The sequence below is a fragment of the Pteropus medius genome, unplaced genomic scaffold (assembly GCF_902729225.1).
Source record: "Pteropus medius unplaced genomic scaffold, Ma_sr-lr_union100, whole genome shotgun sequence".
NCBI lineage: Eukaryota > Metazoa > Chordata > Mammalia > Chiroptera > Pteropodidae > Pteropus > Pteropus medius.
This window is the reverse complement of record NW_024344370.1, coordinates 112,432-127,049: the sequence shown is the minus strand read 5'-3', so window position 1 is coordinate 127,049 and position 14,618 is coordinate 112,432. Positions and strand designations below refer to the sequence as shown.

The window sequence follows — 14,618 nt, the reverse complement described above, 5'->3', positions numbered from 1 at the left end:
TTTTCAATATACCAATAAACTTAATATCGGGCAGTCTTGGAGAAGGCTTCCTTCTTTCGTATCTATTTTGAGATAACTAGGCTGATGCTAACTGGTGTCAGGAACACCTACATGTGAAATCGAATGCCTGAGGAATGCAAAGAACCACTGAATATTTACTTTTTTTTTCTTTTTATAGTTTTCTTGAAGCAGTTTGGTTCAGTATATCAGTTTTTAATGCCCACTTAACATTAATGTAACTTTTAAGTATGTACTATATTTTAAAGATATTTATAAAATTAATAAGTTGGGCCCTTCCAGATCTTTTTTTGGTAAGAAAATAATTCTCTGTAATTAATCTAAATTGAATATTATTTGGAAAAATAATTTCATTTGATTACAATTTAAAGATGTTTGGCATATGGAGAAAACATATTACAGTTATATAACTAGAGCTGTAAGCCTTATAAAATGGTATACATTTTAATCAATATTCTATCATACTCTTTCTCTATGTGGGCTGCTTATGGTTTTTCCTAAGAAGAAGGATTATTTTTCCCTAAGCAGCACTACAGTTTAGTGTGGATGAAAAGTCTGTTTTATCCTCTATTTTAAGTTGAGCCAAAAAAAAAAAAAAAATTCTGGTATTGACTACATGCGTCAACTATAGTGCGTGAGATTGAGTTCTTAGAACAATTCATCAGCAAAGTTTCTGCTTCGGCTTTTATGGGAACTGGTTGATTTATTATTACAAGATTGTTAAAGGGCATCCACATCACTGATTAGTACGATGCAAAAAATTCTGCTGACTTTGTGTGTTTGGTTGTTGATGCCAGTGACAGGAAAGATAGCAAAAGTCACTGGAAGCTTGCAACTGTGTAATATGTTGGTGTTACTTTTCACACAAGAAAGATGAGTGATGGTCTACAATGTTTCTTGGTAGTGGGAGGGGAGTGATATTCTGAGGTAGTTGGTGAAAACTTCACTATCTGTTAAAATCTCTTAGCAGAAAGATGCAGAAATTTGGTTGATAAAGGACAAATAATAGGACATGGAACTTTTGGGAAATCATGGTGAGATTTTGACAGTACCAAGCTACTTGGCCCAGCCATCTGTCTTTACTGTGAAGTACCCAAGGAGTCAAAATATGGAAATGTAGCATAATAGAATCAGTTAGAACTTCAGCTTCAAAACTGTGTTGAAGTTAGCTGTCTTTGACAATATGGAAGAATCTTTTCTCTAATTTGGAAATATGTAAATATCCCTTAGCCAAAAGTCACACAAGCTGATTTTTTCTAGCCTGTGGATATGCAGATAGAAATCTCCAATCTTACAACTCCACAAAATTTTCACTTTCATTGGCTAGATCCTAGACACCATTTTCCTAGACGCTAGTCTGAATCAGCAATTTTATCATCTTCAAAAGTGGATTCTTCCAATTCTAAGGCTCTCATGTGGCCTACTTTATGCAAAGTTCCAAAAGGTCAACAGGACACATTAGAATACTATATCACTATCCTCCTAGTCATAAATATTTCCAAACATAAGCAGCAGCCCAGAACTGTGACCTCTGGAGCAGGTCAAACAAATTTATGTTCCCTGAACATAGTACATTTTATAATTTAGATCGACACTGCCATATTAAGAATAGCAGAGGAGTGGTTAATGTCATCTTGGCCATTAATCTAAGGGATAGTAAAAAAAAAAAAATAAGAGAGAGAGAAATGAAAAGGAAATAGAATTTGGTTTTGTTTCTTTCTGGCATCACTTTCATTGTCTCTGTTATCTGCCGTCTATTCCCTGATTTTAACATTTAATTGAGATGGTTTAATAGTGTGGCAATGTGTCCCTCACCCAAATCTCAAAAAATACCCAAGATTTTCTTAAAAAATCCCTTTCAGCCAGCCGTTATGCTTCCCAGGCCTTTGCCTCTTAGAGGCTTACTGAGGAAGAGTTTATCTATCTTCTGTCATGTTTTCCGCCAAAATGTTGCTTCTCATCCACTTTTGAGTCTTAGTCTTGTGAGTAAATTTCAGTATTTCGATCATATTTCAACACATATTTTCCTGCTAACGCACGACCCTAATTTATTTCCAGGAAGACGTATGCTGAGACTGAGAAATAGGATAGACACCTGGGAGATCAACAGACTGGGAAAACAGACACTGTGCCCTGGACTAGTGCGTGACGCAACCAGTCTCGGAGTCTGCCTTCAAGGCAGAGTTTGTGTTAAGGCGAGACTAGCTTGGCTCTAGGAGTAACTGCATCACAGCTGCATTGTTAAAAATGCAGTGCCAAATATGTACAAGTCGTACCTCTCCAGGTGGTACTCAGGTGTGGCTCTGCTCCATCTGAGGTCTGGAAGGAACCTTGTGGCTTGAGAAAAGAATTCCTATTTTAGCCATGCTCAGATCTCTGCTTATTCTGCAGGTCTTTAGTTGCGGCCTAAAGTGTGGTTGACTTTTCCAAATGGGACTTTATCTCTCAGGTGCTTCTGTATTCTCATACTTCATTTAATAATACGACTACACTAGGTGTTGGGTATATTGGAATGAAGTGTGATCAGAAAGTGGTATTGAGCTGATAGACTCACAGTGCTTTGTCAGGAGACCCAAGAATAACTTCGTTCTCACTTGGTCCAATCATTCTTCCTCACAACAAAATCTCCAATATGGAAATATACACAAAAAGGAGACACCAAAGCAAAGTCATATTTATTATTATTATTGGCCAGCTTTGGCCACAAATCTTGCTGAAACCCTTGGGAGGTTTGACCACATAGATAGCATCTTTTTCCTTAATTAGGTCTTACTAAACAAAACAGGGTCATCTATTCCTTCACAGTCTAAGCTCAATTTGGTAGTTACTACTCTAGACAGGAAGATAGACCCTCTTGATCCAGAAAAAAACATCACGATGAACATGAAGGGTTATTTATACTTCCAAATTCCCATTCCTAGAAAATGGGGCCCAATCAGTGCCCTGCAGCATGACTAATCTAGGACAATCCTCTCTAGGACTGGAAAACTGGAGGGTTGAATGAGAGGAGGGAATTTATATTGAGGTCATTAGGGACGTAAGTCACCAGGGACAACTGCCCAGCCTTCTGTTACCACCACCTCCAATGTCTAGTGAGGAAACTGGCTCTATCATAAGAAAAACAAAACAGAATAAAATATTTCATGGTTCAGCCCAATTTAAGCCTTTAACATTTTAACATTTAAACTTATCATCTTGTTTATACAATACAGTTGTTATATTAATATCAGGACAGAGAGTCAACTCATTCTCTTGGATCCTGGAGTTGCTTCCAATTTTCTTATATTGCTTATTTTCCTCCATTAGAGTGTTATCTGGGTCTATAAATGAGCCCTGAAGGAGTAGCTGCAGACTGGGGAAACTGAACCAAACAAAAGTAGCTTCACCTAACGGGGCAGAACACTTGTGTGAGAGTGTTTTGTACTGGTGTTAGCCTATCCATGATCAATGTTGTAGCTGTACCAGCCCTTGTGGTTCTTATTGTGATTGCAAGATGTCCTTCAGCAATCATGGAACTCTGCAAAGATACAGATATATTACTTACTCACAAGACCTGGAGATTACATGACATTTTTTTCTGGATCAGGATTGAAGTCGGGATGATGGGGAGGAAGAGGGGAGAGAGGGCTCGCTCTTTAGCTCTTGTGTCAAAGTATTATTTGTTGTATTTAATGGTTTTCTTGTTAAAACCAGTATGTGGTGAGTGGGCCATTTCCTTTTTATTCTTAGGTTTCAGGATACTATATAAAGTTATTATTCCATGTATTCTTTCTGTTCCATATATTACATATATCTGAAAACGAAATTTTCTTTTTATGTTTTTAACCAATTTTATTTCTTGTTATGGTAAGGAGCAGTAATTAGGCACCCTGATTTAAAATTTTCTAATTTGTACTTAAATTGTAATCCTTCAGACAAAAAAATATCTTATTCAACTGTTTTAGTCAATCACGTGAATGTGTGTTTTAAGTAGTAGAAATTGTTTTACAGCTTCACTGAGAAGTGGTTTAAAGGATGGATTGGTGCCATCACCAGCATCTCAAAGCTACTATTTCTTCATTCTTCTGGGCCTTGTCTCCTATGAATTCATCTATTTTTCATCATTTTTTTTCTTTTAATCTCCTTTCTCAAATGAGTTAAGTGGTCTATAAAGAACTCAGTTTGGAGCCTTTTCCTTGTTTGGGGTTGTTTTTACACATTCTTAGGGTTCTGAGATGAATTCAGATGGATTTCCAGCTCTCTTTTTTATCTAGGTTCCATTTCTTCTATTTCATGGTTCCACATGGCCAGTTGGCCCAGTCATTCTTGCATGTGACAAGAGAACCTATCCTAGTAAGCTGGCTAATGACCACTATGTAGAAAAGCCATGAGCATTACAAATGGCTCAATTAAGAAAAGTAGTATCAGTACATGATCACAACAAAAGTTTGAATGTTTTTGATGTTCATAATACAGTGTCTGTGTATTATGTTCTCATACTTAATCCCGGCAACACTATAGGATAGGTATAACCTACCTTTGTACTCAGTACTAGTAACACTAAAGCTGTATTTCTAATTCAAATATTTCTTGGACTCAAATCTTATCTTTGTTACATCATTGTCACACCATGATGTCTCTCAAACACTCATGACCCGACTTTTGAAATGGACACATATTAACCACTTGTCCCTTAATGTCTCTCAGCCTAATGTTGACCAATAGCGAGTATGTGGCACTAGTAGCCTCTCAAAAGGAGTGCTCAGAATACCTTCTGGCAAGGTCAGCTCACCAATTTCTTCTGGCTGGGTGGCTTTAGTCAAGCTGGTCACATGTACTCATCTCTCTCTTCCTTCAGGAGCACCCTAGTGGTACCTTACTAGGTTTTCATAAACTATCAATGGGGCGATTATAAATTGGTGATTCACGTCTTTGGCTAATATAAAATTGTGGGCCATTCAGTTTCATCAAAACATGCTCTCTTGGTTTTGGAAAGTATGAGAACCACTGACATAGATTGCTCTGTCATCCTTCTTATGATCACTTGAAGCATTTATGCTTTTGTGGGTGACATACCTTCCTCTTACTTGCATCTCTATATTATTAGCAGGGCCTCACTCGACACTCTGTTGGTCAGCAGTCCTGATGAAGGAGAGAGTGATAGGTATAATTATATTGAGGCCTACTTTAGACAATAAGGAAAAAGGACTTCTCACATTCATCATTGTAACAGTAATCACCTAAAGACAGAACCCATAACAAAATACTATCCGCCAACTCTATTTTACCACTTCTCTGGTGGTTGTACAAGTAGGACTTCTTTTTTTAGCTATTACTAATTATTTTCTACTTCCTCATCTTTATAATTCATACATCCAGTCAATGCCTAATTATCTTCAGGTAGTAAAAAGCCAAGAGCACCTGGAAAATATATTTAATCTAGAAACCTAATTATGGTAATTAAAATTGATCTTTCCATTCTCCACTCTGATCTTACCAATAATAAAATCTAAAAAGAGGATAAGAAGTAAATATCAAACAATATCTATAAAATTTGTCAGCATAGTATTCAAAATTTAGGCATAATTTCATACATTCTCTCTCTGTTGGTAAACCAAACAACAACAAAGGATAAACAAAACACAACACAAAACACGAAACCTGCTAAAATTAGTAAAAGAGAAAAATGAAAAGTAATCTTTGTTGATCGGTCTACATCTCCGTTGTAACTATACCTTCTACAATATATACTTTGAGGACAGTATAAAGGAACTGGTTTCACTATGGAAGCTATTGGTTGTTTTTTTTTTTTATGTTGCTTATGTTCTTTATGTTTTAATTTATTGACTAAGTTATTCACATCCTTAAAACCTAATTTTTCTAAATTCAGACCTCATTTTTATTCTGTTACTAATGGTATCTGCTTCAAAACCTTCTTAGTAATTTTATTATAATGAATTTTTTTTTTTTTACGAAACCACATGAAACTTTTTTAAATCTCATTTTCATTCCTACTGTTTTTCTATTAATTTTCCTATGTTCCTTTCTCATGTTCCTACTTCTCCAACTCTTTGATGGCTTTTATTAATCTGTATCAACTAAAGAATTTATATCTTGAAAATTCTGTCTCCACTCAAATGCCATCTAAGGTAAAACTTTGAAAAAAATTGTTTTAAAATAACTTAGGTGGGAAGAAATAGTCTTGAAATATAAAGTTTCTTTCTTATCCAAAGCAAGTAACAGTTTATTACAATACTTGTGTTGTTATTAGGCTCAATAACAGATGATCATTCTTCTAACTTTACTTTACCAATAATTATATTGAGCTATCTACTACTATTATTGTTAGTACTATACATCCTAACTACTACAAAGTAGTTTCATTTTATATAGAACTAAAACTATATAAAATCATAATTAATGAGAAAATGAAAGAAAAAATTGTGTTGAACTTGAATACATCCCCCCTATTCAAAATCTTTCAGTAATATACATTTCTCTAAATTTTTCTTAGTCCCTGAACTTCATGGAAAAAACAAACCATTGATCACTTATGTGGGGGATTCAACTGTCTTGATATGTAAATGTCAAGATTGTTTCCCTTTAAACTGGACCTGGTACTTTAGTAATGGGAGTGTACAGGTAAGATTATATTTCTTTGATGTGAAGAAAACAAAAACTTTTATATCATAAATAATAAGATTATAATAGACTCAGAATTCCTAGGACTCTTTATACTTCTGTTATCTTATTCTTTAGTATGTATTCATAAAGAAAGAATCATGATTAATGGAATTATCATTTGATGTTTTTAACATATTACATTATATATCTGAAGATACTCAATGTTCCATTAGCTGGTACTTTGTTTTTTAGATTTAGCTATTTATTTAAATTCATTGAGAAGAAGTTGAAATTCGTTTTTAGTTGGTGAGTTTAGAAATAACCCTAATAACAACAACAACAAAAGATTCATTTTTTTCCTATCATTTCATGAAAACTGGAAAAAAAAGCAGTCTTCGTTTCCTGCTTCTGCCTCTGGAAACATTTTGTGATAGAATGCAACATGTCACTATTTGAGAAAAAAAAAATGAAAATTTGGTAATTTAAACTTATGTATTAGGTTCTTTCAGTAAGTGTCGTTGGCCTCTTTTGGCCTTCCAGAGACTTAAAGGAAGCCAAATACTTAAAATTCCTATTAAGGAATTAATGACTATTCAAAAGCTGATATTAAGAAAAACATGAGTATTCAAGAAATCATTTCTGGCTGTCTTTCTTCCTCCCAAATAGCCTCTGATAGCAGGGAAATTTAAGAAATTGTCCTTTAGGGCAATCCCCCAGCCACAGATCATAACCGGCCTCTTAGGAACCATACAGTAGGAGGTGAGCAGCAGGCTAATGAGCAAAACTTCATCTGTATTTGCAGCCACTCCCCAGCACTAGCATCACTGCCTCAACTCCATTTTAGGTTATCAGGCATTAGATTCTCATAAGAGCATCGGTACATGATGCCAAAAAGGTTGGGGACTGCTTCTTTAGGGGACACCCTTCTATTGCCTTGGTGCTAATGATCATTGAAATTAAAGTCCTGTAAAAGCAAGCTGTAATTCTAGAAAGAACAATATGAGTGAGAATGCAGATCTACAATGAAATATTGAATTAGTTCTTTAACAAAATTGATGCCATCATAGACCGTTGAAGGTGGACAGAGGAATGACTTAAAAGGAAGAGTGACTGATTCTGTGATTTTTCAAAGAAATAGCTCAAAATCACTTAGGAGTACACTTAAACCATTAATATTTCTGCTTATCTTCTTATTGATGATTAGGAAAGGCAATTATTTTGTGTACGTAAATATTTTTTAAAAACATAAATTTGTAAAAAGTATATCAATTACAGTATTTGAAATACATAGTCTAATTTACTTATATATGCTAGACAAAAATACTCTAAATCTAATTATATTAAACTTTTAGAATGTAGTCTCTAATTCTATTCGTTATAATAATTTTCTTTTAATTTGACCCTAAGTATTAGGATGTCAGAACAAAGTGCAGGGAAGAGCATGCAGGTCAAAACTTTAGGTCAAGTGTTTTTTCAAAATGTAGACTAACCATCTGCATCAGAATCACTTAGGATGCCTATTAATCATGCAGTATTTTGATTTATCAGCTCCGAGTTAGAAAGGGTACATTTGTAACAAGCATTACATGCAATGCTGTGTACAAGGAGCCATGCTGCTATAATTCTTTAGGCAAATGATAAACTCGGAGTTCTTCATCAGATAACCTCTGGGAACATTTGTGTGCAGATTAGCATTTACTGAGCAGTGCAGTTGAGTGATACAGCAGTGAAGGCATCAAATGACTTGAGAATAAAATTTAATTTAAATGGATTAAATAAATAAGCCCTCAACTAGCTTACTATGGTTCTTAAGAGGTTGGGGAAAATCCACTGAATCTCAGAAGCCAGCTTACCTGAGAGAGAGAAATTCAGATATGAAAATACAGAAGGTGGTCAGACCACCACATGTACCAGGCTCACTGGGGATTTCTACTATTCCTTTTATATCAGCTTTAAAGGCCTGAGGATTTCATCTTCAATTCTAGTCAGAGGAACTCCCAATATCAGGACCCAGTGACCTTCTTTTATTGGAATGATCAGATTTAATAGCTTCATTAATTGAATAGTTGATTTAATATATGCTTGTGCTTGTGAAAGAGGAAGTTCTTGAACAGCTAGTCAGGAATTAGAATGTGAAACCCAGATGTCTGAAATTTTTCTGTATTTTTAATTCTCATATAATATTTATTCACAATGACCTACGTGCTGTAGTTTCAAACATTCAGTGTTACGTAAAGGAAAGTATACTTTTCCTTTGTTTGCGACCTCTGGAAGATCAAACTCTAATAAGACTTGAGCTCTGTTACAGATAACTTTTCACAAATTTTAATATGCCTTTTTCTGGCAAGTAGTTTTCTTGGCACTATCTTATAGCTTTTGCTGAAAACTAGATCATTTAGGACATGTATCTTTTATGTAATATGATAAAAATGGATTTTAATGTCTCCTTATATTAGGTTCCTCTTGATGTTCAAATGAATGATAAATATGTGATCACTGGAGCAAATGCTAATGAAACAAGGCTCAGGATAATGGATCTTTCAGAAGAAGATCAGGGATCTTACTGGTGCCATGCAATATTCCAATTAGGGGAAAGTGAAAGTCACATTGAACTTGTCGTGCTGAGTTATCTGGTGCCCCTCAAACCATTTCTTGCAATAACTGCTGAGGTTGTTTTTTTAGTGGCTATTATTCTGCTTTGTGAAGTGTACACTCAAAGGAAGAAGAACCCAGGTAGGATTTATTTTTTCAGATAACATTCGCATGTTATGACTTCATACATTATAAGGGCCTTAACATTTTTTGGGAAAAAAATCTAGTTTTTGTTATTTGGAGTGATATTTATGTTAATATCAATGGTGACAATGAGCTATGAGCTTGTATTAATCATGGTCTTCCTGTTTCAACTTACTAAAATATTAAATATATCTCCCACTCCACTTTTCTTTGGTATTACTGGTACCTATATACCAATTAGTTGATATGTGTTTGACACTAGAATACTGGAAAATTCTGTTGTAGCTTGAAAGATTTCAAAGACAGTTATCATTTCACTTAGATAACTCATTTAAAAATATTTTATAAAATATTCGGGAGTTCTCAAAAGAGAGACATTGTCCTGTCAATTTCCCAGTTTTGTAGTCTGTACCTGATGGTTTACGGGTCGAGAAACCAATGGTTCCTTTAAGAAAATTTATCTTAAATTCTGTATACTTTCTTGATTCCGTACTAAATTTTAATAACTTAAGTAATTTTGTAATTAATCAGACAATCCTGTTCTTAAAAATTCTAGGTACTAGACTATGCTTGATTGAAATTGTAGGTAAGGTCTGGAGATCAGGAAAAGAGGAGGACCTGATAGAGGTGCCACTGTCTCACATAGCATGCCTCTCTTTCGTTCCAAAGAGGGGAAATCATACAGTGCTTTCTTAACTCAGGAGAAAAGCTGAACTGAACATATATGCTCCATAAGAATAATAAACCAATCTTAATATTTATATTCTTCTTTTGTTACAGCCGATGGGAAAGAATTTGAACAAATTGAACAGCTGTAAGTATTATTTTTTTATGGATTAATTTTCACTTGAGTAAGATACAGTTAAAAAAGAAATAGAAAAAAATGTTTAATTAGGGGGTAATCACAAGAGTATGGTATGTATGTGTTATTTTTTCTATACATGTATATGTTATGGGAAGCATCTGGAGTTTGCCTACCTGTGTTGGAATCCCTCACCATCACATACTACCTTCACCATTCTGTGCTTCAGTTTTCTCCTTAAAAAATGGGTTTAATGATAGTACTTATGACATAAGTCTGTTGTATTACATGATATTATCTATGTAAAAATGCTTAGTATGGGCTTTGATGTACAAAAAGTGTTTAATAACCATAAGGAAGTATTATTTGTGTAAAGCACTGATTCTCAACCCTGGCCATATTTTTGATCATTTAGGATGCTCCTTAAAAATACAGTTGCTCAGACTTTCCTGGATCTATGGATCAGAATCTCTGATCCAAAGGATTGGTGCCTGGGCATCTGTATTTCTTTAAAATGTCTATCACTGATTCTGATTCCCTCCCATATTCCAAATCGCTGGTCTAGAGTTCAACTAGTCCTTATTTTTGAAAGCACACAAATTATGTCTCTAGATCTCTTATAACCCTCTCACCTTTGTTCAGAGTTGAGTATGAGAAAGGCTGGGAGGGAGATTACCGGGATTGTAATTTGGTTTGGAGAAGCTGAGAGTTGCTAGCTCCTTCAAATCAGAGAACTGAGTGTGGAGTCCAGATATGGAAGTGGCCAAGACTGAGATTAATATCTGAGTAAGATTTAATTTATAACTGGAAGTTTTTGACTCTTACTCCTTTTCATCTTTTTCATCCATCCCTCCACCCCTCTGCCAACCTTATCTTTGTTCTCTGTATCTATGAATCTTTCGTTCTTTTTTTTTAGATTCCACAATAAGTGAAATCATTTGGTATTTGTTTTTCTCTGACTTATCTCACTTAACATAAAACCCTCTAGATCTGTAAATAAGCTATGGGGATGTAATGTATAGCATAAGGAAAATAGTCAACAATGTCATGATAACTTTGTATGGTGATTGATGGTTACTAGACCTATTGTGGTGATAACATTGTAAGGTATACAAATGTTAAATCACTGTGTTGTATACCTGAGATTAATATAATATTGTATGTCAATGATACTTCAAAAAAAAAAATCTGAGAAACAGAGTGAATGACTGGGGATCAGGAAAATGAGACCAGATTAAAGCAGCCAAGAAAAGCCTAGGAAATTGGAGGCCTGAGCAACTTTTACCAATCAAACATGGTACTTAAAGTTTAACTTTATCAGCCAATAGGAGCTGTGAGGTGTGAGTGCTGTAGCCACAGTTAAAAAGCAGGACTGGGACATACCGTTCTCACCCAGATATTTGTAGACATTATTCAAAATAGTTATTTTTACTCAATTCATATATGGAAAATAAAATAAGTCAACATGATATAAACTTCTAAATTAAGAGCATAAAATAATTATACCAGGAGTCCCATAACTCCGCTAGGGAAAAAGCAGTATTAGAATCACTGATTCTCACAGTTGGGAAAGAATTAATTACACCTTTCTGGACAACTTGGATATCTTATTTATATTGATTTAAACTTTTTATCTTTCTGGTTCTCATGTATAGAGTCTCATGTATAGAGTCTGGTTCTCACGTATAGAGGCCATATAAAATCCATTACAGTCATTTAGATATTTGAAACAGCTACAACCTTGCCCGATTCTTCTAGTCTACCAGTTCGGTCTCCCAGTGTTTCTAGCCATCCCCTTGCAGTCACATTTGAGGTTGCTCCAGTCCCAGTGCATTCTGGCTTTAAGACACACTCTGAAAGGACGGTGCTAGAACAATATAGAGCAATTCTTAATATTATCAATTCTTAATGATTTAATTTTCATTTATGTAGCCTACCCTGTCTAAAAAAATATTTTTTTGTAGAATACCTTAGGAGCAATGTCAAACTGATTTAATCTCCAAGATAAAGAATTAACTTTTAGTTTTTGAAAATTGGAATATTGTACATCATTTTCTCCATCCTAGACTGCTCCACAGAGATCACGGTCAGTGTTTCAGTTCTCATCTTTAGGCTATATCAGTATCTTTAGATTTCGTACAGGTATCAAGGGCACTATAAATCATTTACGCCAACCTTTTAGCAATACTCTTTCAGAATTTTTAGTTAGATTAATTTTTCCTGACAGAGAGTAAGCATTATTTATCAAGACATTTTATATGTAATATTTATATATGTGTTTAGATATCAGCGACTCATAGTTTCTTGGTGAAAATAATTCTTAAAAATAGTACTAAATGTATAACATGAAAACAAGCTAGTCACTTCAAATAGTTCGAGGAGCTCCCTCATTATCTATCTGATCCACTCATATATTTAATCTATACAATCTCTCCTACCTACCCCATCCCCAAATCTTGACATAGTTGGTTAGGTGGTTGAATTTATTCTCTGGTGTTAATAACTTAATAACTTAAAGCTGCCCATAAGACCTAGAAGGGCATTCATTATACATCCTCGTTATCTAGTTTAGTCTCTTTAATTTTAAGGATCTGAAGCCCAGGTTTGTATTCTTGCTCTGTTGCACATTAGGTAGATAAAGAATCATGTTTAGTCTCTAATTCAGTGTAAATACATGTCAAATTACAGCACTTGCATCTCACATATTGGCTGAGCTCCCAACTGGCTATGATTTTGCATGTGTCAAAACAACGCACAAGTTATAGTCATATACCCAAGCCCCTACACATGCTGAGGGAGAAGCAATTCTCCCTCTGCATAAAATAAACAGGGCTTTGCCACTGTAATTTGTGATGAGAGTTTCTTTCCTAGCAATGGCATTAAAAAAAAAAAAAGAACATTACAAATAAAACCGTTTTAGGAAAAATGAATTCTGTCTATATTGCCCTTTTACGTTAATCTGATAGCCATGATATATTACAGATGGTGTACTGACTTAATATTATGCAATGTAAACATATAGTTATTTTCTTTATTGTTTTCCATACAGGAAATCAGATGATAGCAATGGTATAGAAAATAATGGCCCCAGGCACAGAAAAAATGTAAGTAACTTCCAAATGGTATTCCAAATAAAAGGTAAAATCTACTATACACAGGCTCTCTATTAATCCAGCTAATTTTTTTTTTACTTTCATAAAAGATCTAATCAATCACTATGTGCTTGCATATGCTGTTTACAAAATTATTGGAGAGAAATATAGTTATACATAAATAAATGACATCATTTTTTTTCACCAGAGAACAGGTAGCAACCAATCTAAAAGAAAATCTATTGCACTGCCTATATATATTTTTTCTTTTGTCATCATAGACTAGTTTCTTTTACAACTTTTCATGTAGTCTTATTTTTTTCTTCTCTCAATTTTTCTGGATTCTCCTATTTTATTCTTATATAGTTCATATATTTGGTCCATATTCACTTATTTTCTTTACTGATTGGAATCAAAATTTTCCTAGTTCATCAGCATTTTTTTCCTGTGTATTTAGAATAGGAACTGTGGTTTTAGCAGTCATTTGGGTCACCCCTTCTCAGCAAGTTTTGTTTTGCTAAAGTGATAATAAGTCATTATAGAATAACCAGGAATAAACATGGTAATTATATTTCACTGTTTTATTTAACTCAGGAACCTGTGGGCAAATGAATGAGAAACATCAAGTCAAGAGTCGTGGGAAGATGTACAAAGAGTTGGTATTTCTGCTTTGTTTATGCTTCCTGTTAAGAACATCTGAGTTTTTATTTTTAAAATAATAAAAAGTATGCAACACACTCAGCAGTAGCTTCCTAAGTAATATATGCTATCTCAGATCAAAAGATATATTTTAATTCTGTAATTATTTTACATTAAAGCAAGTAAATTGTATTAAATATGTTCTGTGAGCTATAACCCAGGGTAATTAATTTCATCTTGGTCCTCAAGGGACACACAGAACAGATACCAGCAAAACCAGTTAATAATTCATAGAGCTAATGTCACTCAAGACCTATTTATAACCAAAGAAGTCATTAAAAAGGAAGCCTTTTCCATTTGTCTTAAAACGTTTTTTTCCCTAACTATGCTTACTTTGTATAGAAGTATTTGTAATAATTTTCATGTAAAGTTCATCCTTCTGTCATACTGAATCAGTTACAATATTGATGTTATAGGGTGCAGGTCTGTACAGTCATAATGTGGCACTGCTATAAGGATGCTTCTGTGGTTCATGGTTCCTGATATCTTTGACTTGATACCCAGTTTCCCATTGTCCACAGCTAGGTAAATATCTAAAAATGCATTATTAGCACTTTCCAATATTCCTTTGTCTGAAATCCAGAAGTACAAAAGTATTTCTATATTGTTGTAAACGCCTTGGACTTTTCTTTAAAAATAGAATACTTAGTTTCTATTGCATATATAAC

General features: G+C 34.2%; 1 protein-coding gene across 1 annotated transcript in view; it reads left to right on the top strand.

Annotated features, from left to right (window-relative positions):
• Positions 1 to 14,336, top strand: part of EMB (embigin) — a 37,299-nt gene extending 22,963 nt beyond the window's left edge. Inside the window, exons 5-9 of the mRNA XM_039869911.1 lie at positions 6,512 to 6,639; positions 9,078 to 9,354; positions 10,138 to 10,171; positions 13,209 to 13,263; positions 13,846 to 14,336. Of these exons, the coding sequence (XP_039725845.1) occupies positions 6,512 to 6,639; positions 9,078 to 9,354; positions 10,138 to 10,171; positions 13,209 to 13,263; positions 13,846 to 13,863 (512 nt within the window). The 3' untranslated portion in view covers positions 13,864 to 14,336. The remainder of the gene's footprint in view (positions 1 to 6,511; positions 6,640 to 9,077; positions 9,355 to 10,137; positions 10,172 to 13,208; positions 13,264 to 13,845) is intronic.
• The last annotated feature ends 282 nt before the right edge of the window (positions 14,337 to 14,618 follow it).